Genomic DNA, 27,075 nt, shown 5'->3' on the forward strand with positions numbered 1-27,075 from the left:
CGGGGCGGGGCCGCCGGCTGAGCCGCAGCCCGGGGCGGGGCGGGGCGGGGCCGGGCCGGCCCCTCCGCTGCCCGCAGGAGGGACGGACCCCGGGACGGCAGGGACTGCCGGCCGCCGAGCAGCAGGGGCGGGGGGCAGCGCGGTAGTGCCTCTCGCCCTTCCCGCCCCCCCCCCCCCCCCCCCCCCCCGGGCTTCCCCTCGGGCACTTGAGGCCACAAAACGCAGCTGCTGCTTCTAGCGACCTCGGTGATCTTTTGAACTGTCACTCATCACCGCGTCGTCCGCGCTACCGCTCCTAGGCCTCGCTTCCCTCTCTCCGTCCTCTGCCTGCCTGTCCTCTCTACGTGTTTCTCGCTGCAGAAAATGCTAACTTTCAGTATTTCTATTAACTTACACCCTTCAATGACCTCTCTCCTTGCTGCAGGTCATCTGAAAACTTAAATGGCGACAGCAGAGATACATGCATGCTAAGAAGTTAGTCTTAAATCTGCAAAACCTCGAAATTCACCGTAAAAAAAAAAAAACTAAACAACTCTGAAAGTTTTCATTCTGCAATCTGAATACATCACGGCTGTGTCGTGAAGGCTGTAGTCCATAAGAATGTGATATCTTATATATAAAAATATATTATTAAATATACATAAAAAATCACCCTCCGCACCCCATGTTAATTCTGTAAAGTGGAACAGAAAGCTTTCCCAACACTTGTTCCTTCCATATTTTTTTTTTCTTTTCTTTCAAAAGCAGGGGATAATCAGTTGGTGAAAACAGATGCACAAAACCAAGCTAATACAAAACCAAAAATAGGCCTATTGAACACAAATCTGTACAAGTGTCAGGCAGAAGAAAAATACTAGCTTTGTATTTGTATAACGTTTATGCACTAAATAGTATTTTCTGCTTCATCTCAGTGATATTTAAATCACAACAACTACAGTTGCATAGCTTAGATAGTGTTAAATGTGTTACTCAGTTATCTAAGCTTTGTAACTAAAAAACAGCATATAGAAGTAAAAAAAAAAAAAGATCGTGGTAAAAATTCATCTCTCCAAAAAATCCAATTCAATTGCCTGCCAACAGTAACTTTAAAATAATTTATAAGCATAAACAAGTCACATAAATACGGCCAATTTAAATTCCCACATGCCATCTTCTAAAATGAAAATTGTCATCTGCACCTTTTCAGCATTCTCAGTATCCCACACCAATACAGCAGTAAATCACACACAGGAAGTTTTTTCTAAGGTTTGTTTGTTTTAGAAGAAAGCCAAATCAACAGCAAACACGGGAAAAAATAAAGCATTTTCCACACACAAGTATGGTAATTCAACTTCATTCTTGACAATCACCTTTACAGCAACCAATTACCACACCAATTCAAACAGTGCCTCGTTTCACTGAGATTTCCAACAGACACCAATGTATTTGTAGCCTGTGAACATAAATTCAGAGAAAATCAAGCTATTCCCCCACCCCCCCAAAGAAAAAAAAATTATATAATCTGGAGTTACAAAAAAACTAAACCAAAATGCTCCTGATGCACCTACCAACTGCCAAGCCTTGGATTCCAGGTCACGTCAGTTATGCAACTGCTACGTGACTTGAGGTAGCTCAGCAACTGCAGCAGCAACCGGTACGCTTCCCAGCCTCCCGCTCCTTGACTTCATGCAGCCCTGATTTATTTCCACAGCAAAACCCACATATTTTAGCACAGGTGTAGGACTTTTTAAATAAGCATTCTGCAACTCGCGCAGATTGGAATCCCATGGGATTGTGAAAGGAGTTGGCAGTTGCATCTGCCCTCTCATTCTATTCCTGGAGCATCAACATTGCTACATTTGCTTATTTTGTGTATCCATTAACTGAAAATTCTCTTAGATGGGCATTACTGCTACACAGGAGGAAAGAAATACGATTTCACATGGGCAGCTAATAATTTTTTTTTTTTTTTTTTTCTTCTTAACAGCAACATCAGAATTCTTCTTCTGCATTTGGTGTATGTGAACTCTTAAATTTCTGGAGTTTCTCAATAGCAGAAGATACTGAAATCTCTCCATGAACTTTGTTGTCTCTCGTTCGCACGTTGACAGCATTATTTGCTTTCTCCTTTTCTCCAACCACTGCAAGACATATCACAAACAATGTTAAACTGCCTACCTACGTTACAAAATGAGAGTCTAGACAAACTCTATGCCCAACATTAAAACTTAAATGATACTCAGAAATGTAAGATGCTGCAATTACCTAAGATAAAGTTATACTGGGCCAGCTGTGCATTTCTGATTTTCTTGTTTAATGTGCAACTTTGATCTAGATCCACATCTGACATAAATCCTGCTTCAAAAAATTCGCTGCAAACCTAAAAAACCAAAACACTTTCACTTAATATTACAGTATATATTCTACAACATAAATTGGTACATGCTGTAATCCCTGATCTCTTCCAATAATTAATTCATGTATGTGCATAATTTTTCTCTCCTGAATCGTAAGGAAGTCAATGAAGTTATTTGAAAGAAAACCACACACACACTTGAGGGCTTAGCAGGACTCCAGCTGGAAGACAATACGAGGTAACATCCGTATCAAGTATTTGCTGATCTCCTCAGATAGCTACACTGCTGAATGTCAAAAATGTTTCCTCAGTCTGAGGAAGGAGAAAGAGGAGAAGGAACAAAACCACTTATGCTTGCATTCAAAGAAAAGCAGGGGAGAGGGGTAAAACCAGCCATGGTCAAATGTAACGTAGTCAAGAGTATACATGCTGGGAAATGGAAGAAACCGGCTCTGCCCCTACTTTAAGCAGATAGTTCTGTAATGAAACATTAGTTAGTATACAAGGTTTGTCATCCTGAACGTTTTTTCCTTTAATAATTACTGAAGTCTGTACATAATAAGACAACTCAAAACACTTAAAGTTACATATCCCTTTCTCAGGCTTATACAAATTTTAGACTATATGGAAAAATCTACCTCTCCCCCCAAATACATCTCCAAAATTATTAAAGCATTCATTCTGTGTTCTAGGACAAGTACTTCAGGAGCTATTGAAATTGCTTGCTACTATAAAAAGGAAGGCCCTACTCTCACCTGCTGGGCATACTCTTCAGAAGTAGGTCCCACAGGCACAACCATGACCTGCCGTGGAGACAGCCAGAATGGCCTGGCAAGCAGAACAAGAAAAATATGCAATAAATGTGCATTTTACACTTGCATTCATATCCATAGTCACGTTCCACAATAATTTCTTTACTTTATAAAAATATTTGCTAGCTAAGGTTGTTAGATAGTATGTTATCTTTCTCTTTTCAAGGTCACATAAAATGGCAAATACATTGATTCCAGTGAAATGACATATTCTGTTCACTGTCTAGCTGACTTCACAATTTTAGACAGAATTCTATTTTTTCCACATAATTTCCACTTTTATTAATAACTTTATAGTGAAACATGGACAGTCAGACAGATAAGTGGCTGAAAGTAAGAATTAAGTCTTCCTTAATACTTTAAATACATTAATGAAGAAATATCTTCAGAGTTTATTCAAGATTAAACAATACATCTTACAAGTTAAAAAAATATTTCACATATTAGGACTAATTCATGTCTGTGTAAATAATTGCTTTACACATGTCTAACATCTTGCCAGTACAAAAACATGATTTTTAAGAAAAACGGAACAAGAATAATGCAGCACATATATATTCAATTACAATTCTTATTTCTGCTTTATTGTATAATTTTTCCTGCAATCATGAAACTGCATTTCTAATAATGAACTACTAATAAAAGTATATCATACAACTCAGACCATAAAATTAGACTTCTTTGCTTGTAATCTTACCTACTAATTTTGAGAAAATTCTAGGGATTTTATTTTGCATTATAATATATGGGACATTAGGGAGGATCTGTATTTTCTACCTTGTTAAACATTTCTTAGAACTGCATTTGTGCCACATACCATTTTCCTCCATAATTTTCTGCTAGAATAGCTATCATTCTCTCCACAGATCCCAAAATAGCTCTGTGAATAATCACCGGCCTTTTCTTATCATCGCCATCCTTACTGAAAAAGAGTAAGTCAAGTTTAAAGAAAAAAAAAAAAATCTCTTGGCTCACACACAGATAATCCTACTAATAGTTTTGATTCTACTTTTCATGGAAAGACAAAATGCAGTTATCTATACTTAGGCAAAATCTACTGTTTTTATTAAAAATGTACTTTAAGTCCCCTGGGCTTTTAAAGGAATACTGAATAATCATAGAGACTTAAAATAATCATGCCTGTAGCTAATGGCATAGGCACAAACTCCTAAGTTTGAAAAGACACTCAACTGATGCAGCTCCATTTCTGTGCATTTTAATATTTTATGTTCCTCCTCGCTCTTTCTTTTCTGTTATATCTTGCTTTTATTTTGTTGCACAGGATCTTACCTGCCCTTACTGGCCATTTCTTTCCTTAAGATTAAAAAAAAGCCAGCTGCTGTTCGTAACAGTGTTATCACCTACCAAAGAGCTATGACATCTACTGTAGAACATGCAGCAAGACCAAAAAATAACAAAGATTCTTATTCTTCCTTCCCTGTCAAACTCTTCCTAACATGCAAAAGCAAACACAGCAAGAAAAACAACCCAGAAAATGTGTGTTCAAGTCAACATGGTACTAAGATTCACTCAGTGGATAAATATCCCTCTTCCTAGCTGGAAGCCAAAGTGAGATTTTCATTAAAAACTGTTCACATTTGGTTTATGCTCAAAGTTAACTAACTTTATCTGATAAAAAGAATGAAGTACTTATTACAAACCTCCTAGCTCCCTAAGACATGTTTGAGTCTGTATGCAATGTCTTCAAAGGAGATACAATGACTAGGCTGAAAGTGAAAACTGACTCAGATGAGTTTTCTTTAGCATTATACATGATCAGTTGTCTTCTGAACTGGCAGACAAGACAGATAATGAAATTTTCCTCCAATCAGTAGCATTTACAATTAAAGTGAGCTATCATTACATTGAGGAAATATCTTCCAAGTTCGTGACTCAGTCCTCTGCTCACTGGGGATGTTTCCCCTCCTAACCAGGCTACTGATATACAGGCTAATCACTTGTTAGGTGAGCAACAGAGCATTAATACAAATCAGTTTAATGGGAATTACAGACAAGGAAAGTAATCTTTTTTTTTTTTTTTAATTATTTCATTTAAAAGAGGAAGATATTTAGCTTAACCACTCACCCAACATAAGTAAGATTAAATCGAATGGGTAGTTGGAAGTCAAGTTGGATAGTAGCACATTGATGGTACCTGCCAATAGCATCTTTGATTTTAATATCAATCTGTGAAGCAAAATAACACAGTTACTAAATACAGTTTGCCTGCATTGTGTCTTTATTCTTGTCCATCCCAAAGCTGTATTAAAATGCTGATTCACCAACCTTAGGACCATAAAATGCTCCATCTCCTGGATTCAAATTCCATTGCTCTCCGAAGTTATTCAAGCTGTTTTGAAGTTGCTAAACATAAAAATGAGAGAATAACTAAAAAAGGTATAGCAGTGCCTTTCATTACTGCAAGTCAAAGCATTTGCCTTTGAAATACAAAGGGAGTCAACAGGCAGCATGACTTCTATTGTTCAAGCATTTAGTCATTTATGATAAATAATCTTGAAATGAGTAGTTCCTTGTACAAATGTTGTGATTAATCAGAAAAAAAGATTAATAAAAATCAAATCAGCTCAAGATAAAGGGCAAAGTAAGAATCAGAAAGTTCTCATTTTATACAGAAACTTCACATTTAACATGATGTTCTTCAACGAGCATTTCCACTAAGGACAATATTTAGCATCTGATTTAAGCTATTTCACTAATTTCCCTATTCAACATGAAAGAACTTGGTTAAATATCCACCCCTGCAAATACAAATATTAACGGGTTGGTTTGTTTGCTTTTAAATGACTTTTACCTTTTCTGCATGATCCCAGATCTCTAACTCTCCTAGATAATTTTCTGGTCTTGTAGAAAGATGTAGTTGAAAGGTAAAACCAAAGACAGCATACACTGACTTCAAGAAATCAAGACAGCTCTTAATTTCTTCTTCAATCTTAAGCATAAAGAAAATATATTAGTTAAAATTTACTTACATAAAAATATAATTGGATTTACTGAATTCCTCATAACCAGAATACGAGCCCATTGAATAAAAAACCAAACCAAAACAAAAAAACACGACTAAAAATCACATGAAAATTACATCCTACAAACCCAAATGTAGGTAATGGGTGAAGAGAGAACTGCGGTGTTGTGGCTTCAAATCATGGCAACAAAAGTAATATTCTTGTTAAGCCTGGGCTTCTGGAGCCAAATTGCATGAGTCAGACTTGACAAGAGTACATCAATTTATTCACATAGCTCCACTAAAATCTATGGCATTACTGAAGAAGTATTTATCCAGCACTACTATGGAAAACAAAATGCAGTCAACAGATTTTTTGTTTGCAGGGCGAGGTGGGAGGTGCAAAAGACTTTACCTTTTGGGGTTTAGATGCCAAATGTATCTTTCTAAAGGGAGAAATTCTATACAGAAAATCTTATTACGTAATTCACATTCAATAACGTCCCTCAAATAATGTTGTTTTCTTCTTTTGACATAAGCATTTTTTAATTTCACAGAGAAAAATAAATAACACAATTTATCACACTGCTATCTGAGAAACTTGTAACAGAGAAGCTAAGCTCAACAGGCTATTGACTTCAGCAATATTGCAGAAGGTTAAGAAATACGGAATACCAGATGACTAAGAAGGAAGTACCTAAACCTACCAAAAAACCCATCAACAGCGGCATTATGCTACCAAGCAACACAATAGAAGAAGCTAGAGCTGAAATACTTTGGGGATTTTTTTCTTGTTTAATGTTGGTTTGCACTGGGAAGGAAAGGAGGTTTTTTTTTTGGTTGACTGGTGGAGGGAAGGTTGTTGTTTTTTGGGGTTTGGTTTTTTTCACCTGTTCCATTGTGCAAAAGATATGAGCATCATCTTGTTGGAAGCGCCTTACACGAGTCAAGCCACTTAAAGTCCCAGAGAGTTCATTTCGGTGAAGAACCCCAAAATCTGCAAGTCTAAGAGGCATTTCCCTCCAGGATCGTGGACGATGGGCAAACATCAAGCTAGAAGGAACATGAAAGAACCTTCCTTTTATCCTGCTTATAGAAGATTTAAGACAACACAGAAACTAAACCAAGATCAGTACAGACAGTAATCACATTTTTAAGTATTTATTCATTCACATTGTCTGCATCCTAAAAGGCAGGCAAACAGAAAAAGTACAGCACTCAGAATGTATTGCTAAAGACCACCTAGAAAAACCACTGAGAGAGTAACAATCAAGACTGGTTCATCTGTACCTTCTTTTGGTACACCACATCTGATGCCCATCTCTATCCAACATTACTTGCATTTAGTAGTGGTACAGACTAGTATTAGAATGCACAAACCTAGCTCACTTAGTGCAGACTTACTGGAAAATCCTCCTCCAAGAATTGTATTTGGTCTGCTTTGGGACACTGTCAGAGGAGCTCTCTGGACACACTAGTGGCTTAGTAGTCTATTGTAAACATACATGATAATATATATTACTACTCCATTTATTTCCCCTCAACCCCACAAAGGATAAATACAGTAAAATAAGAAGTTTTTCAGTTGAGAGTACAAACCAATGTCCTGGACAATTCATTGGTTTAAGGGCAAAAGTTTCCTTCTCGATTTCAAAAGAGAACATATTTTCGCTGTAATGCTGCCAGTGTCCTGAAACTTCCCACAGTTTACTGTTGAAGATGTTTGGAGATACAACTTCAGTAAAATTACGCCTGTGATATTCTTCCTATAAAACAAATTCAACGTTTAAAAGGTGATAGAGCTTTTGACAAGCAAAAGCCTGATTCTTTTTAACTGTGTTCTTACAATGGCAATTTACTCAGAGACTAAAGGACTACTGCACATGTAGGTTTTGCACAAGTAGAAAAAGCACAGCTCGATGTTTTACTCTGCCCTATTTTCAAAAAGGTTAGATCTGTATAATCATAGTGAAAATCAGGTATATGTTTACATACATAGATGCTTCTCTTTCTGTGCATAGCTCTGTGCTATGAGTGGCCTATCACCCAAGATCAACAACTGATATTAAGCTTGTTAGGAGCTACATTAGTATATACTCACTCGTATGAAATCCACGAGTGTGTTATAAATAAAGGCACCTCTGGGGAGGAAAAAGCAGCTTCCAGGACTCAAATCATGAAAGAAGAAGAGTTCTTGCTCCTAGATAAATTAAAAACAGCATGCTGTAACACCACTTCAGATGGAACTGCAGAACATGACTACTTCACACGCTGGGACTCTGTTCACAAAAAATGCAATGTTACAGCAACAAGACAATTTCCATAAGTCTTCAAGTTCTCAGCCACAGTAGTTAATTTATCTGTAGTTCTTACTCTTAGAAGTTTGTAGCAACACTAGAATTCCATTTGACTCTGTAACTATGTAAATACACATTTCCTCAAAATCCTGAAGCCTTAACCGATCTTACCTTCAGTAACCAAAGCAATTAAGCATATAGCCATCACATCTGAGGATTAATGGCTGAAGCTTGTAAGCCAGTCATTCTTTATCAGAATTCTGTCTCAAAAACAGAAGCTCAGCACTGTGGCTGTCCTGGTTTCAGCTGGGATAGAGTTAATTGTCTTCCTAGTAGCTGGTATAGTGTTACGTTTTGGGTTCAGTATGAGAAGAATGTTGATAACACATTGATGTTTTCAGTTGTTGCTAAGTGATATTTAGACTAAGTCAAGGATTTTTCAGCTTCTCATGCCCAGCCAGCAGGAAGCCTGGAGGGTCACAAGCAGCTGGGGAGGGGACACAGCCAGGACAGCTGACCCAAAGTGGCCAATGGGGTATTCCATACTGTGTGACATCATGCCCAGTATATAAACTGGGGCGAGTGGGGGTAGGGGGATCGCTGCTCAGGCACTAACTGGGCATCGGTCGACAGGTGGTGAGCATTTGCATTGTGCATCACTTGTATATTCCAATCATTTTATTACTATTGTCATTTTATTAGTGTTATCATTATCATTATTAGTTTCTTCTTTTCTGTTCTATTAAAGTGTTCTTATCTCAACCCATGAGTCTTTTTTCCCTGATTCTCTCCCCCATCCCACTGGGTGGAAGCAGGGAGTGAGTGAGCTGCTGCGTGGTGCTTAGCTGCTGGCTGGGGTTAAATCGCAACAGTAGCTCTGATAAATCTTTGGAGAACCTTAGGCTCTTCGGTATCATAGATATTAGACACCTAGACACTAGATAAGTTGTTTGATTGATACTAGATTATTTGTTTTTGAAAAGTCATAGAAGAAATCATTGAACAAATACTATACATATATTCAAGTCTTAATGAGTTAACAGAAGTAAGCATGAACACTTCTGTAAAGATAATTTTGCTACTTCTTCCCTTTGTCACTGTTTTCTGTAAATTCCTCATTGGCTCTTCCTCTTCTGAGTTACCTTCAGTTGTTCATCTTCGCTTATGAAGGTCTTTCACAGTCTCTTCTTTCATGTCTGCCAGTAAGTAGTGAGAGGTTCATGCCTGCATCCTCTTGGCCAATGATGCTGACCTTCATTTACACATAAGTTTTTCAAATAAATGTCTCCCTGCTTTCACCTGTACTGCTCATTGTGCCTTTAAACACCCACAAAGCTTCTTATCTTCTCTCAAATACCCTCTCTCTAACTCCACCTTCTCCACAAAACTATAGCAAGGGTGACAACAATTAGGAGACTGCATGCCAACAAGACCGATAAAAGGTGTCGTGGTTTAACCCCAGCCAGCAACTAAACACCACGCAGCCGCTCACTCACTCCCCCCCACCCAGTGGGATGGGGGAGAAAATCGGGAAAAGAAGCAAAACCCGTGGGTTGAGATAAGAACAGTTTAATAGAACAGAAAAGAAGAAACTAATAATGATAATGATAACACTAATAAAATGACAACAGCAATAATGAAAGGATTGGAATGTACAAATGATACGCAGTGCAATTGCTCACCACCCGCCGACCGACACCCAGCCAGTCCCCCGAGCGGCGAATCCCTGCCCCCCACTTCCCCGTTTCTGTACTGGATGGGACGTCACATGGTATGGAATACACCGTTGGCCAGTTTGGGTCAGGTGCCCTGGCTGTGTCCTGTGCCAACTTCTTGTGCCCCTCCAGCTTTCTCGCTGGCTGGGCATGAGAAGCTGAAAAATCCTTGACATTAGTCTAAACACTACTGAGCAACAACTGAAAACATCAGTGTTATCAACATTCTTCGCTCTGAACTCAAAACATAGCACTGTACCAGCTACTAGGAAGACAGTTAACTCTATCCCAGCTGAAACCAGGACAAAGGTCACAATCCTCATCTGTGTCAATCTAATGTCTTGCAACTTACACTCAATTCAAGATTACATCTGTTCATTTAAATCTAGTAGAGGAATATTCACAACAGCTAAGTACTGCACATACATGCACTTAAGTATTACCTTATTTATGCCTATAATGAAGAATGACCAAACCATGTTATTTGTACAATTTTCAGTAATTTCTCTCTTCTATGAAAAATATTAGTAGGATCTGAAAAGACTCTACATTAAAAGGTTTAAGATATACTTTCCTAAACCGAGGGACTACCCCATTACTTCATCCCAACATTAGTTTAACATTTGTATGCAAGTGACAAGCTGAGTTTGTAGAATTAAAATTTTAAAATACAACTGACACCAAGAAGTTTATAGAACTGGCTCCCATTCAAACTGTCAAAAAATGGAAAAACCCCAAAAAACTATGAAAGAGAATTAATTCTATTACAGAAGCATAAACGAGAAGTAGACAGTGAAATAGTGTACCTTTCCGATTTTCCTATGGTCCCGGTTTCTGGCTTCTTCCTGGAATTTTTCCCATTCCTTCATCATTTTGTTATCAGGAAAGGATATTCCATATATTCTCTGCAGAGTTTCCATGTCAGATTTTCCTTCCCAATACGTAGAGGAACTCTGATGCACAAAACCCATACTTAAAGATAATATTATATAATCTCAGGGAAAGGAGGAATAAACACTAATGCATTCAAATGTTATGATATTTTTTCCTTGAGAAAAGAATTATATGCAGTCGTCCAGCATTTGTTTATAATACAAAGATACTGGCACTGCCTTTTAGTCAGCATACAAATACAGAAGACAAGCAGAAGTGACTGGTCAAGTCATGCTTTTATTCTACTTAGGTACCTTGTTTTAACTCACATCATGGCATGTTTTATTATCTCACATTGTATCTTCTAAAAAAGCAGCACTTGTTTATGTTCAAAACATAATGCAGTAGGGAAACACAAAAGACAAAACGAAGCTAACTCACTCTCACAGTTAAATCCTAGCTGTTTTGACAATCTACCACTTAATCCCCAGAACTCATCGTTCCATAAACTTCAGTTAGGAAGCCAGCAAAAGCAACTATGTTGAATATTCCAGTGAGGTCAGTCTAATAAGGTTACCAAAATTAGCATCTGCAAGTAACTTAAACTACATCGTAACCAGAGACATCTGCAAGCACTGTCTCTGGCTTTCCTGTAAGCAACACCATTTTTAAACAGCAGCACTTGCAGATGTGGCAGGGTCTGCTTTACCTCCTGTACCTGAAAGATACCATCTTACAAGGGCAAAATACTATTTCTGACCCAATGAGTATCTTAGATGTTCATTTACTGCAGAACAGAGCGCACACACCCACCCCGTGCACAGATGTGACAGCTAGTACAGACTCAAACTAAGACATTTGTATTACAAAGTGCAGTGCTGGTTGGAAATACTAGCACAATACTGCCACATTAGCTTAGGCACTGCACTTGACTTTGCATGGTATCACTGGTTCCACAGCTAATCTAGTCACTACTAGCTTGAGTATTTTTGCAGTGCTGCTCATTATAGTCTAAGCATGCATGTTACTGCACTAATACTCTGACAAAAAAAGATGCTGTTAACTTTCACTGATATACTATTGTGATGGTCGAGAATCAGTAAACCTTGGAAGCAGATGAATGAAAGGCTGTAGTTCTACTTGTACAATGGGAGCTGGGAAATAAATGAAGAACTATTTTCAGAGCAAGAAAAGAAAACAACACAAAGAACCCTAGCATAATCACTTCAGGAGAAATAAATACATAAATAAATCAGCTGACCCACAGTTTAATTAAGTTTTAACGCACAGTTAATTTAAACTTACCTTAAATATTTTAAGGGCCTTAATTTTTCCAGTGTGTCTCACATGTGGACCCCTGCAGAGATCAATCAGCGGACCACATCTATACACCAAAAAAAAAAAAGGGTTTATTTCAAAACACTCCAACATTTTTAAATACAGTCACTAATGGCATACAAGTTAATGCCTGACACGTACAAACACACTAAGTACATATATGCAACACTCAGCAAATTCAGTGCATCTTAAATGTAATTGTGCCTTCTACCTGAAGCAGAGTATTCACTCAGTAAATACTCAGCACACTTGATCCATTATCAAGAGCATCATAACATACTCAGCAATTCATATAGTTCCATATGTAAACTTTGTTGAAGTTGCCCAGGAAATTTCAAACTATGCACACCAAACAGAAATTAAAAAAAAAAAAAAAAGGTTTTGCCATTTCCAACTAACTAGTTTAATCCCTGGCGATTCAACGAACTGGTTCCTCACCCCACACTGAGCTACGAGTTAGCTTTACCCATTATCCAGCAATTCAGTGTCATGGGTGGTAACTTATTTTAATCTGTTTACTGAAACCAGAGGGAACGAGTGAAAAGTGGATTTGCCATTGTCCACAAACTGAGACCTAATTTGTCCCAGCAGAGAAAGAAAAGATCTGATTTTACATAAGTGGCAATATTAATTGCAAACTTAAGTCCCAATCACGCAAGTATTCAAAAGTTAGAAGAAAAAAAAAATTTCCTCCTTCTCCTCTCAATTTAAATGAAATATATCTAACTACAGAAATACTTCTTAATACCTTTTAACTTAATTTTCTTTACCTGTATATTGTGGTAGTTGGTGTGTTCACCTTCTCATTAAGGATACGACACTTAAACTTGTTGTACTGTGTGGGGAAACATGAAAAGTCAGAAACATCAATAAAATGACTAATAAAATTCTATTTTAAAATTATGTATTAATAATGCAAGTGCATCAGTAAAAGACACCCACAACTTTTAAAAAATGGCATGATCACACAAGCCTATGCAAAAGTTCAACATCCTTTCAGAAGGGTTATAAAACAAAAGGGGAAAGAGACAAAAATATCTCAATTTCCCTGAGGATGTGTTAAGCATAGTGATTACCACCTGAACACCTCAAAGCACTTCTGAAAGGCAATTAAAACACAGTGCAGTGAGACTGGTAATATTCACTGTATAAAACAGAGGACTACAGGACAAAGCCTTTTTTGACTTGTCTCTGCAAGTGAGCCAGAATGAATGTATGCCTTTTGTGTACTAATTTCTCGGTCATCTCATTGAGCTTGAGGTGTTTTAGTGTAATAAGAAATTGTTTTTATTATTGCCTGAAAACCTCCTGAACACTTGGGAGGGATATGGAGAGGGGGAAGAAGATGCTACTCTTTTTCTTTGTTTTACTAGACAGGTGCTATTCTGATGAGTCAGTTAGATGCAGTATTTTATAATAGTTACATTTTAAAAGATCATTGTACCAGAATCACAGCTACTTCAAAGATTTACCTTAAACATGTCTAACAGGATCTCCTTTTTGACTTCCAGCCTTTCAAAAGCCTGCTTCTCTTTTATAATATTTTTACAGCGGTTCTCTAGTAGTGGGAATTCAGTACTAGATACACCTCTAAACAGAAAGACACAGGCAAAAGTAACATAAATTAATTATTTTGATATTCCCATTTTTTTAAGTGACCACTTTCTAGTAGTCTAATTTGAAAAAACATGGCATGTGTCATTGTGATTTGTCACAGTATTTTCTTAGTTTCTTACTATCAGCTGCACTTTCAGACGCTAAACTCAGAAACACAAATGGTATCACCCTGGACAAACCCACTGCAATCACTACTAGAACAGTCTTTGACATGCTTAAATGTCTGGAAGATCTGTAGCTCAAAGTATAAATGATTTTAGAAAAAAGAAGAAAAAAAAAGGCTCAACCCAGCTGCAAGAGCTAGTTTATCAGCTGATGCAGACTTGGTATTCTCCCTGACTACAGAAAGATAAAGAAGGAAAAAACAGAATCGTAAAGCTGTGCACAAGGATTAGAAAAGTAGTAAACACCTATATGAGTTACATGCATACATGCCATTTCTACAAGTGACTATGGCACTTTGAAACCTAACTCCCATCATTCTTCAAGGAAACTGTCTCCTGTATCTCTCAGGAACTTCAGAAAGTTTTACCCAAACACTCTACTTTTTTTCACAGAACATTCAACAGCTGCAAGTCTTAACGGAGCAGGTGTCTGAAAACAGCTCTTGAATTTAAATATACACACATACTCAATATATATGTATACATAGAAGGCTAACCTGTCAGTTTTAACCCATACTAGATACACAATTTTACTTTTAACATGCAGAAACATGACCAAACAAAAATAATTCTAGTACTGCACTTCAATACAGAGCATTAAAGTTCTTAGACACTGAAATTTTACCTATCTTCAATATACATGTCATAATAAAATCCATTCTCAATTGGTGGTCCGTAGCATAAGCAGCCCCCAAAATAACCTTCCATGGCCTCTCCAAGAATATGAGCACTTGAATGCCAATAAACCTGCAAATAAAGTCAGGTGAGCAAGTCATGGAGTCATTGGCATTGTGTAACTACAAAGAAAAAACAAAAGAGGTATATCTGCAGATGGGAAATACACTAGAATCAATGTTGTTTAAATTCTGGGAGCAGTATAACAATTTTCTTTTCTCATTTTGAAGTATGCTAAATGATTAATATAAAGGCAGACATAGCAATAAAGCCCCACTGTATTTCAGTCTGAAAGATGATTATACCTCTGCACAATTCTGTCACCTTAGTACTTATTGTACCTTGTTCATTTATAAGTTAGTTGCCGGTCAGTGAAAAGTCTATGCAATACTAACTGCTTCTAAAGCAATGTAGCCAATTAAGTTACCATTGTTCACATACAGTATATTTATTAATAGGACTGTAAACCGCTTTACCTGAAATGTCAGAAGAGGGGAGTCAACAACCCAGTAGATCAATACCAGTCTGATGTTCTAAGTCCCTATTAATTCAGACCACTTCATAGCCACTGCTACAAGATAAAGCCTTTACAGGCTCCTGAAATGTCTCAAACAAGCTTAATCACATGAAGATTTTTTTGACAAAATGAAGTCTAATTCTAGTGCATAAAGATAAACATAGGCTTAAGACTGAATCCCATTAAAAAAAAATAAATCTTGGGTGTGTCGCTAAGTATATTCATAGTTTAATTGAGTAAGATATGCCTACTCAAGTTTCTAATAAACAGTGCTGGTACAAGGAGGTGTAGATTTTGTTTATGACTCAAATCTGATACCAGACAATTTTTAGAAAACTGTAAGACAGCCTCACTGTTGCTTTCAGTGGCTGATCTTCAAATGCACTGAATGAAACCATAGAACATGTCTTCAAAGACATCAAACTATTTCAAGTTAGCATACAAATCAAGACCTTCTGTACAATCTCATTTGAGAAATAACCTGTTTATGTAAAAGGGAAGGGAAGAAAAGAACACTAAGATTTTATTCACCTATAGATCACAGGTACTTAGTATCTAATCTTCTTTGACAAATCATGACAAATACAATACTTGAATAGTTTTGGGGATTTTTTTTTTTCCTTTAATTCAAGATTTTAAAAGCATAATGCTGCAATCAATTTCGCTTCACCATTTCAAGCAGAAACCAGCGAGTGTTTACTCACAGCTTTGGCTTCTTCATTATCAAACATAAGCAGCTCCAGAGTACAATCTCCCTCCAGTGGACGATCCAGGTCCCACAATTCACCATTCACTTTGGCTATGACTGCATTTGAAGCCAACACTTGACTAAAAAACACAAACGATGACAAGAGACCAAAATAGTTAGGTTCAGATTTGCAAAAGTGCTTAGGTTTCTAAACCCCGTGAGACACCATCAACATCTCGTAGCACCTAAAGACCTTTAATTTTTGTTTCTGTGGTCATCTTAAACACTTTTCTACTTTTAAGGTATAGACCCTTAAGGTTTCATTCAATGGTTTTCAGCGCTGGGGGTCTGGAGGAAAGACTGCTTCTAACAACAGTTTCTCCTGTTAGGTGTTAACTCACAAAATTTCAGATGTCTCTATTAATTCCTAGCAGTCTCAGCGTTACATTTTTTTAACTGAAAGCAAGCATTATGATCCCAGCGCAGAACCTCAAGCATCGCTCAGAACAGTAACTTCACCCAGCTGTTTCTACTGCATTAAGCTGAAGTTTCAATACTTTCCAAATAAACCAACTTAAGAGAGTCATCATCCACTGACATACGTATTTTATGCAACAAGGTAAGGGACAAATGATAGTAACAGAGTTATCACTACAAAAGTACAACTCCTTAAATCTGCAGGTTACCTAATTCCTACAGCTAATTGATATGGCGTGGTTTTCCAAGATTCCCCTTCAGCCATCTTTCCATCTGTCAGAATAATTTTGATAGGTTTACTCTGGTTGGCCGCTCTGTAAGCTAGCAAAGCATCATGTTCTTTTTTAAGTGCTTCGTAAAGCTTCAATCTGTCTTCTATGAAGCTTGGCTCATACTGCAGCTGTAACAAATAAATTAGACCACACACATACATATTTGTGAGAGAAACAGAAAAGGATTCACAGCATTCATGCATCCCTAGAGGTTCCAACTGAGACCAGATTTCACTGTACTACAATTTCTACTAACAGCAGTAAAGCATTTGTAAATAATTATACACAGGATAGTCCCATAAAACTTGCTGACTATTTTATAGTGGCTTTCCAATTTTCCAATGCACGTTCATCAATCTGGACCTAAATGGCTTTATGAGTTTGACCTCAGAAAGCAGCCTATATTCCTGCCCCAGAATTTGTATTTGGCTGACATCCTAGAGAAGTCTGGATCACTCCAACAAGCCCTCACTTCTGCTAGTCCATTCAAAGCATCAAATTCAGATAAGATAGTTCACGGGAAGTTTCTTTTAGTTTAGCATAAGGTGAATTATTAAGATCTATTGAACTACAGCTAGTGCTGCCAACATCCTCTTTCAGTCATCATGCACGCTGTTTAACTGTTCATGAACCATCACTCTCTTTAGGAACCACAGTATCCTGACCCTTATTTCCCAACAGCCCAAATCCTTTTGTTACACCAAAAAGTAGATATCTAAGAAGGTGTAAGTAACCCTACTAATTACATGTAGGATGAAGCTCTTGGATAATAATTTTTTCTATATGCCTGCTATAGCAAGCCTTCTTACCAAAACCCGGGATTTCAAAATACAGCGAAGTACTTCAGATTTCAGCACCTTTTTTGAACCTAGTCAAACAATACTCCTCCTTCTATTATTACGTGCTATAAAATAACCACTTACATCATTCCGATGTTGGTTCGCGGCTTCGTTTTCTTTTGTCTTTTCCTCTTTATTTTGATTCACTGCAACAATTGGACTTGCACTGGAGACTTCCTGAAAACAGTGATAATATGAAGTATACCCCTATGCCTTTAAGACCCTTCCCAGCAATCATTGAAACGAAACAAACCAAACGAGTGCAATATTGTGCTAAAAAGGCAATTACAATCGAATAAGGTATGTCCTTAGTACAGAGGAAAGACTTCTCATGACACATCCAAACCGCGTCCTTTCGATGTTCAGCAGACACAGCAGAAAAGCTCACCAAGCAAAATCTTCTCAACGCAATTTCCCCAATTTTACTACTGCGACCACCACCGGCAAAATCTCCCCAGCGAGACCCTGGGAGATTAAGACGGCCCCGTGAGCAGCAAGGACAACTTTCGCCGGTCTGAGAAACTTATTCCACCTTTGCGAAAAGGCAGGGCCTCCCGGGAGAAGCACTGCTCAGTGCTCCGGGCACACGAGGAGTGCGGACAGAGACGGAGCCAGGCTCCCATCCCCGAGACCACCGCCGACCCCTCCGGCGGGGGCCGGCCGTTTCGCCCCCGTCAGTCCTTCCCCTCCCCTGCGAGGCCCGTCCCAGCCCAGACCGATGCGGGCGCCCGGCCCTGCCGGCCCCGCCGCCCTCCCCCGCACGCACCGAGGAGGGCCGCGGGGGCGTCCCCGCGCCGGGCGCTGCCTCGCCGCCGGCCGGGGGCTCGGCCGCCGCGGGGCCCGGCGGCCGCTGCTCCGCCGGCGCTGCCCTGCCCAGCTCGGCCGCCAGGCTGCGGCGCAGATGCAGGAGGCGGTAGCGCAGCTTCTCGTTCTCGGCCCTCAGCCGCTGCAGCTCGGGGCTGCAGCTGCCGGGGCAGCACGGCGGCTCCTGCTCCTTCAGGCGGCCGACCTCCGCCGTCAGCCAGCGCAGCTCCTGCTCCTGCCGCGACAGGCGCAGCGCCGCCACCTCGGCGGCCGCGGCCGCCATCTTCCTCCGGCGGCAGCGGGCCGCCTCCGTCCTGCTGCGGCGGGACGCGCGGGACGACGCCGCCGCCGACCCCGACCCGCTCCGCCTCCCCGGTACCACCCCAGAGCCGGCGGGCCGGCGCCGGGGACCGCCCCGCGGCCGACGCCGGATCCGGTCCTGCCCTCTGCGGCGGAGGTGCTCGGGCCGCTCGCTGCGGAGCTGACCCCGCCCAGGCACGGTGGGACTTCGGGCGCCTGGCAGCAAAGTTACTGGTGTCGTTATTCGTTCTTCTAATTGGGTAAATACCTATCGGTAGCCCTCCCTGCTGTGGTGGTAGTAAAACGTGCCCGCCCATCTTCCTGCGAGGCCGACGAGCAATTGGGAAGTGTCAATATCCACAACTTGCGTCTGAGTCCCACTTCAGTTTACCTAAAAATGTTCTTTGAAAACGTCTCCTCTGTAACCCTCGTAAACAAGAAGCTGAATAAACTGGGGCAGCAGGGAAGAATCGCATCGCTAATTCTCAAAATCCTGGTCCTGCCGTTTTGTGGGGAGCGTGACAGGCACAAGTAGTTTGTAATAGGGAGGGGAAAAAACACGTCAAGTTTGCTTTATGTTGCCAAGTATCCAGTTCGGCATCCATGGAGCTCATTGTTATTAAAAACACAGAAAAGCAACACTTAAACACTTAATACATGCTTTCAAAGGACCTACATGTAACATCACCAATGTCTTGGTCCTTCAAAGGATTATTCAAATAAAAGAGAATGATAATTACCAGGTGCCTTAGAAAGACAGAGACATTGTCAGCATACGGAAAATACGGATGGCACCCACTTGAATGCAGCCCCACGGCTTGTTCATTAGCACAGACTTCAGGTGGTCCACCCCGCACAGTGCTGAGGCGCAGCTCTAAGGTCTGGTCAGCCCTAACGCTAAACTATGGCTGGTTTATTGTCCTTTCTGATCGCCATCCATTAAACACATCAACCTGTGAGAGTTGCCTACAGCCATGCTATCTCCAAAAACCAGCTTGGATCCAGGCATTACAATGGGAGCTGAGGTCTGCAGACAAGAGAGGAACATGGGAAAGATGAATAAAAAGTGGCAAAAGCAAGCTGAGCAGAGAAATTGAAACCCAAAATACTGTCACATAGGCAATAGTTCATACTGCATGTGCCCTGCCACCCCTGTGAGTTCTCCCTCCAGCTCAAGCCATCCTTCCCTGCCACTTCTGCAACTCCTGGTACAAGCTGATCGCTTACACCTCCACCTCTGCGGGTCCACATAGTCAGGTTCACCTTTCTCCATACTTTCCCATAGGGTGATAGGATTACATGAACACTGTTTCAAAGAGGGCATTTTTCTTGCCCTTCTCTAAGACCCATTGGACACACTTTAAAAGAAGTAGTTTTAACATCCTGGTGTTGAGCCAGACGATTGTGCATGTCAGGGAGCCACAAAGGCAAGCTGCATCCTACAGGACAGGGAGCCTAATGCCATAGCAGGGCTGGCAGGACAGGGGCTGGCCAGCCAGAGCCCAGTCTCCCAATACTCAAACAAGGCAGGCAGGCCTGGGGATGGCAGTGAGGACCACGCAGGAGTCCAGACTGCCAGAAAACTTCATGGTGATGAGGCAGCTCCGAGGTCAAGCCAGAAAAGCAATCCACAGGTCAGGTCCCGTGATGGTAACTGGGGCCAGACACAGCAGTTACCAGGCAGGTCCATGGTGACGTGGCAAACTCAAACCAGGATGACTGCCCACAGGTCACAGTCCAGAGCGACAGAAACCAGTGACAAGCAGATCTCTAATGGAGCTCAGGCAGGGCCTGATGGTACATGGCTGAGCCTAAATGGAACCCCTGGGCCCATGGACAGGGGTGTGCGCGGAGGCCCCAGGCGAGGTCCGTCTGGGTCATTAAGGCCAGTTAGTGCTCCCAGGGCCCTGACAGTCTGTGCTGCGTCCCTCTTCACCTTTCTCATTATGAAACAATGCCAATGTCAAAAAGTGTGGGTCGGACTGCATCCTTATTTGACTACAATGTCAAATAAACACTGCCAGAGCTTATTTCTAGTGGATGCTTCCTGTTTGACACCAATTCTTATGAAATTAGGCTGTCTGAACTAAATAGCATCTTTGCACAAATTGCAGAACTTGGCACCAAGGTTGAAGAGGTCTGAGTTGCTAGGTAGTTAGGACTCAGAGCTTGGAAAGATTGTACAACTTCTGCTGCACAGTCAAACAGTCTGCACTGTATCATTTACAGGTCCTTGCAGTTAAATCCCTCAGTTCCTCAACCCCGGGAAAACAACAGTTCTCCATCACAAATCCTTTATTTCCACTGTGTATTTCCATGTATACTTTTGTCTCAAATACTTCTTTGTCATCTTCAATTTCTCTAGCTTTCTCCCTTGATTGTACTTTACAACTGCTTCTCTGTATTCAGTTTCTCAAGACGCACTTTCAAAATTTTTGCCTTTACCCAATACTCAGATTTTGCAAGGTGTGGATTTTTATTAGAATTCTGGCAATTAGCAAATCAGAATTTTAGCATTTTATTCTCCAGGTTACACAACTGGAAATAACTACATGGTATGTGAGAAGGTGGAGAGTCAAGTTTTGTATTTGTCCACAATTTGATACATTTCCTATGATATCACCCATTTTTCCTTACGGTTTTAAGATTTTATAAAAACATATTTGAGATTAAAAGGATATATTCTTTTACCAACAAAAATAATGAGGACATTTCTGGGTCAAAACATTGTACTCCTTTAGAAAAAATACTGTAAATTATTCAGTGCATGGAGCCCAAAGACACTCCTACACTGTATACTCACAAATTTCAAGCTGTCGTTCATGTCTCCCACTACTCTGGATGACTTCTGTGTGTAGTACAATTCACTGTCTTTATTAACCAGTTCATATTATACCAACTTTTCTTTGTATTTTCATTGCAGAGTACTGTATTCTCTCCCATGAATGCCCAGAATTTTCTAACAGCTTTGTAGTTAATTCTTCTAGTCATTCTGCCCCAGCTAAACATTTTAATGTTTTGGGTTTTTTTTAAAACTAGTTTTGTTATTTAAGGTATATTGAGAATATCCCCCAGAAAACTGATACCTATGTACATTTTTCATTTGCACAAATTCTTTGTTCCTTTTCTGAAGAGATGCAACTTGCCCTTCTTCCTTCCTTTTCTGAAGAGATGCAAGTTGCCAACACCTATGTCTATCACTTACTATAGCAAGGTCACTCTTCTTCGAGGATGGACTATCATGGGCAGATCTGCCATGGACATGTAAAAATAAGACATACTCTATAGCTTCCTTTAAAAATTAATTTCATTATTAATCTGACAGGTTACCTCTTTTTTTAACTTCTAAATTCACTACTGTGCAGAATTTATTACTCCATTTAGGATACTGATGACAATCAGTGTTATCAGCACAATAAAATAAACACAGATTTAGTTTTGAGGTTAAACTCTGAGTAATGTATTCAGGTTACATCCTCTGTATCTCATCTTTGGGCACTGTCCTATGAACCCAAACCCTGTAACTTTGGGCTTGCTCTAGCATTTATTGAAGTAATGGAAAAACTTACCATCAGAATTTATACTGGCTGAGAAGGCTGATTTGTAAAATACTGTCTAACATATGTGGAGCGCCAGGCTTCATCAGGATCTTTTACCTGCTGAGATATTGTGGTATTAGTATTAGTAGAACTTCTGAGAGAGAAACAACTTGGAGAGAAAAAAAAATGCATGAGGTTTCATTGAGAATATGGAAAGAATGGGGGTGGTAGTAGTGTAGTATTTGTACCACCCCTATGGAGGTTCAAAAGCCAAAGCGCATCTTAAGAATTAGGCTTATAAAGGAGCCCTTACTTTTAGAAGATGGGCCAGGCCTTTCATATCGGTTGGCTGCTTTCTCTGCCTACTGCGTATTACCCTTGTTTAGCTGTACTACCTGACTAATAGGATAGCAGATGCCTTTTACCACCTATCTTTCCCCAAGTGGGTCATCTTTCATGTGGTGTGGGATGTGATGCCATGCAATGCATAAGTAGGTCTATCTGAGTAGATGATTACAGAAGAAGCCCGAGAATCTCACTGCTGTGGTCATTAAGCCGTAACATTTTAAACTGTGACCATTAATATGGCTTAAAATAACAGATAATTCCACTTGTCCTTGCTCCAGATAATGCATCACGTACAAGGCTTGTTGTATCTGCAACCAACCACAAGGTGACAGGCAATGCTTCCAAACAGTTCTGTGAAGCCTGGCTAGTTAATTGTTTGGATGGTGATATACACAATAAAATTCCTAAATTATTATATGGTCAGTGGTCAACTTTAATGCTCACTGATGAATACTTGAAATTTCAGAAACAGAAGAAGCCTGACAGGAGGATACAGTGGTTGCATCTTAAGATCATAAGGACTGAAAATACTGTAAAACTTGTTTTCCTAAAAGCTTGGCAAAATAATTTTGTTTGCTGCACAATAGGTAAAGTACCCTTAAGAAAACTGCAGATAAGGCCACATGAGTGAGGCCATGGATGCATTATCAGTTGGAAGTAATGTAAATAGAAAAAATAGACTAAGAAAGAGGAGGAGGAAGAAGCAGGAAGTACTCATAGCTTTTCTACACAGGGAATTTATGTTGACAGAAACTATGAAAACAAGATCAAAAAGTCCACATATTAAGCAGCATTTGCGTAAGGGAGGTTATGTAATGTGTGATCCTCAGTGAATGATTATCAGTGGCAGAACACCTCCACTAGGATTGCACTAATCTCCACTGTTAAACCTGGTTCATGAAATGGACGCTATATGGTGTTCTATTTTGCTTGGACACAACTTAAAGATCTAAACATGCAGAAATGTTGTTATTCTTAACAGTAACGTATTTACCTTCATAAAAAAGGTCTTATTCTGTAACCTTTTTTTTTACCTTTTGCATACAGGATTACAAAATATTTATAGAAACATGCTTTCTAAATGTATAATTCCACTGCATTGTAAAGCTAATATTTTATGAAAGAATAAGAAGTAGAGGGCATTTATACTGTGGTTTGGGTATGGCCTCTGAGGAATACAAAATTAAAGTGTACAGAAGACACTTTATTTTATGTCCTGTACCAACTTGTACAGATTATTTCAGTTTGATCAGCTGTCTTCTTGAATGAATTATTTTTTGCAAAGGGATATCTTTGAAGATCAGTTACAGAATTAAAAAGTAACAGTAACTAAGCAATTCTCAGTCTCATCATTACGGTTCAGAAGCTGTTAACGGTTGTAAAGGGCTAATTAGTGTAATGTAATCCTCTTAGGAGGCTGCAGGCATTGAGCTAGATTTCTTTATAATTTGTATGTAGGCCTTCTTTATTCCATTAGAATTACAATAATTACAGACAGCAGTATGTATTTGCATTCTATCCATCCACATTATGTTTACTTTGCATACTGAATACTGCACAATAAATGCAGGAATAGAATTTTCTATTTTCTATTTAAATATCAAAATGTTTGGAAGAACAGCCAAATCTTGGTTTTATAACGGTGCAAAATCTACCAAAAGAGACAATCCAAACAGGAGTAAGTGGCTTTCTGAAATCACAAGCAATCAGAGAGAGAAAATACTGGAAGAGCTGGATGTGAACAAAGTGCTGTCATATTTGGTTTACAAGAGAGTCTTTTCCTTGGAGGAATACAAAGACATTTGGTCCCAGGAGAGCTACAAGAAGAGAACTGAATATTTTTTAGATAAACTCTCCTTAAAAGGCCCAAGTGCTTTCTCTGCTTTTTGTTCCATTTTGGAGGAGGTCTGTCCTAACTTGCTGACATGCTTTTTCCTTGGCTATGAAGGTAAGGTCACTGTCTGCTCTGAAATGCTTAAGTGTATATTGGTAATGTCTTGGAATCCTTTGACACTAATAGTTATTTGCTATAATTAGTGTTTACTTTCTCTCTTGCACTAAACAAGAGAGAGTATTTGCTGTATTTATGGTTCTTTGTTACAAACGAGAAAATAATGGGAAGGAACATTTATTAAACAAATACATGTTATTGTTATACTTTGAACATTTAAACTGGTAGCAAAATACTGTATATTAACATTGCTGCTACTAATGAATAAAAGTCAGGATAGGGAAAAGGATTCCTAAGTATTACAGATAATGCTTAGCTCAGAAATGTAACACTGATCTTTTACTTTCCTTCCCATTTCTGAAATATTTAAAAATAGATTGAGAAGTTCTGTAGGCATACTGCCTGAGTAATGGATCCCTTTCACAATTTTCATGTAAGTCACATTATTTACTATGCCTATCTGTACAACTGCATGAGAAATATTGCATTACAATACAACTGAAGTTAATAAAAATTTTATTTGGTACTATTCATACCCACTTGAGAAACAATGTTTTACTTGGTATTAGCAAAGATAATGGGAAAAAATATCTGCAGAGTGTTTACAATTATATCCTAGTGGCCTATTTTTATTTTTTGTGTCTGTTACATTCCAAATTTGAGTATTTCAAGTCAGCTAGAGTTTTCTCAGCAATGACAGCAGGGTTGTGCTCAAAGGTTATATACAGAATGTCCTTTTAGAATTTAATTAAAATAGTCATGTCTTTTACCAATCCGTTCAGTTATAGGTTTAAACACCTTAGTATTACAACTATTTATAAATAAAACCCACTAAGTCTGAGTACTGTAAGAATTTTATTAAGAAAAAATAAAATCTAAAACCATTTCCACCTTTAAAAAAGCTGTAGTCTGTGTCCTCTCTTGAAAACCTGATTACTTTTAAAATTGACAGTTAGAGATCCAATTACTCGAGAAGGCAACAGATATTTTACCATAATTTACTTATGAACACATGCCCATTTAGTGTATCTTTTCAAGATCAATTTACAGTGCAGTTTTATGGCAGTTACAAGAAAATCGAAGGAGGTTCACAAATGTCATTGTGGATTTTAATACGTGTAGAATGTACTTCACGGACAACCACATTATGAAAAGGCCACTTAAGGCCTCTTTACGCTATCATTTTTTTTAAAAAGCATACAAATATAAATACAATGGATTATAAATACATTATAAAGCCAGGTCTTCCGGAATACGCATTTTGGAATGAAGTTTTGGCGTCCTCTGAGCTAACTGCAGAGACAGTGCGGGGAGATTTTTATTCTATGCCACCTAAACATTTCATCCAGGGGCCTGTCACAGAACAGATTTAAATCTTCCAGTGGGTACAAGGTTTGGGGGGGAGTACTGTTATCAAGGGTGATGGCCTCGGCAGTTGGGTGCAAGTCAAGGACTCTGTCTCCCTGACAACATCATAGTAGATACACAGAAAAAAGGAGAAAGCCAATGCTGCACATTTCCAAAAGAGTAAAGGATACTGTTGGAACAGCATCCCCGATCCATTCTGTCTGTCTGTGCCTTGTGTAGGCAGCAAAATGCCTCGGGCTGCCTTAGCTCAGCCACTATTACACTCTTTTCTCCTTCCCCTCCCCCAGTAGCATACATCAAATGTGCAAAGCTAGTTTTAGAATCTGTTATTGCTAATAATAATCTACAGGATAGCAGGCAAAGAAAAACACATGCTATATATTCACATTAATTAATGCATATAATCTGTGTAAATTCACACACACATATGTTGCAGATTCAATTAAATGGATTATGCATTGTGGATTTTCATGCATTGTGGATTTTTATAGATTGATTTTGATAAACCCTGTTACAAGGTACACAGAAAGGTATGATAAAAAAGAGCATTGTTTATTATTTCCATTAAAATAATTTTCTTCTCTACCCTATAAGAGCTGATTGATAGGACGAAGGAATCAAAATGGAAGGAATACCGTCTAGACGCCCCATGAGAAGTTGCTATGCCTGTGCTATGTGGCTTCAACACCCCAGCTACCATAGCAGTTGTGTGCCATCCTGTCCACTGTACTTGTTAAAGAGACTCTTTATGGCAGGCTGACTGAGCACACAGAATAGATCAATCCCTGTCATTGATCAGCTGCATGTACAGCAGGGGCCAATTTCTGTTTTCTGGACCTGCCCATGTTGGCAGATATGGGTATTTTAATGTGTTTCCATTGTCTTCATGTCCTACAGAAAGAACCATTTGACAGGTGCTGGAAATGTGGCATGGTTCCAAGAGGTCACTCAGTCTCTGGACTCATGCAGTTCACTGCAAAAACTGTAAACTCTGCTAGTGAAATGTGGCGAGCGAATGATGTACTGTCACTTGCACACAGTTGATTTAAGACCACTTTGAACTCTTTTGTCTCATTATTTCAAAGAATTACACCCACAGTAATTTAAGGAGTGTTATAAGCAGTATTTATTCTGCAAGGCACTAGTGACTTGATTCTTCTACTCTTCTAAAATTCTCATTATAG

General features: G+C 39.3%; 2 protein-coding genes across 13 annotated transcripts in view; one reads left to right on the top strand and one right to left on the bottom strand.

The window, feature by feature from the left end:
* Positions 1-1,317: 1,317 nt before the first annotated feature.
* The window catches only part of TARS3 (threonyl-tRNA synthetase 3), a 56,147-nt gene continuing 30,389 nt past the window's right edge, over positions 1,318-27,075 (bottom strand). The window contains exons 5-24 of one of the 4 annotated variants that reach the window (XM_052809063.1): positions 22,255-22,341; positions 19,485-19,712; positions 17,666-17,758; positions 16,680-16,870; positions 16,010-16,133; positions 14,739-14,860; positions 13,805-13,922; positions 13,103-13,167; positions 12,300-12,378; positions 10,928-11,074; positions 8,211-8,309; positions 7,709-7,875; positions 7,000-7,162; positions 5,960-6,097; positions 5,434-5,511; positions 5,234-5,334; positions 3,965-4,069; positions 3,091-3,163; positions 2,245-2,359; positions 1,318-2,120 (exon numbers count right to left, since the gene is read on the bottom strand). In XM_052809063.1, the coding sequence (XP_052665023.1) occupies positions 1,972-2,120; positions 2,245-2,359; positions 3,091-3,163; positions 3,965-4,069; positions 5,234-5,334; positions 5,434-5,511; positions 5,960-6,097; positions 7,000-7,162; positions 7,709-7,875; positions 8,211-8,309; positions 10,928-11,074; positions 12,300-12,378; positions 13,103-13,167; positions 13,805-13,922; positions 14,739-14,860; positions 16,010-16,133; positions 16,680-16,870; positions 17,666-17,758; positions 19,485-19,511 (2,154 nt within the window). In that variant the 5' untranslated portion in view covers positions 19,512-19,712; positions 22,255-22,341 and the 3' untranslated portion in view covers positions 1,318-1,971. Of the gene's footprint in view, positions 2,121-2,244; positions 2,360-3,090; positions 3,164-3,964; positions 4,070-5,233; positions 5,335-5,433; positions 5,512-5,959; positions 6,098-6,999; positions 7,163-7,708; positions 7,876-8,210; positions 8,310-10,927; positions 11,075-12,299; positions 12,379-13,102; positions 13,168-13,804; positions 13,923-14,738; positions 14,861-16,009; positions 16,134-16,679; positions 16,871-17,665; positions 17,759-18,347; positions 18,733-19,484; positions 19,720-22,254; positions 22,342-27,075 lie in introns of those variants that run through there. The other 3 variants (XM_052809065.1, XM_052809064.1, XM_052809062.1) reach the window with 3 other exon arrangements.
* Positions 24,039-27,075, top strand: part of TJP1 (tight junction protein 1) — a 201,582-nt gene continuing 198,545 nt past the window's right edge. For 2 of the 9 annotated variants that reach the window (XM_052809060.1, XM_052809053.1), the window contains exon 1: positions 24,044-24,520. In XM_052809060.1, coding sequence (XP_052665020.1) covers positions 24,103-24,520 — 418 coding nt within the window. In that variant the 5' untranslated portion in view covers positions 24,044-24,102. Of the gene's footprint in view, positions 24,521-27,075 lie in introns of all 9 variants that reach the window. The other 7 variants (XM_052809049.1, XM_052809052.1, XM_052809048.1 and 4 more) reach the window with 7 other exon arrangements.

This window comes from Harpia harpyja, chromosome 14 (genome assembly GCF_026419915.1).
Source record: "Harpia harpyja isolate bHarHar1 chromosome 14, bHarHar1 primary haplotype, whole genome shotgun sequence".
NCBI lineage: Eukaryota > Metazoa > Chordata > Aves > Accipitriformes > Accipitridae > Harpia > Harpia harpyja.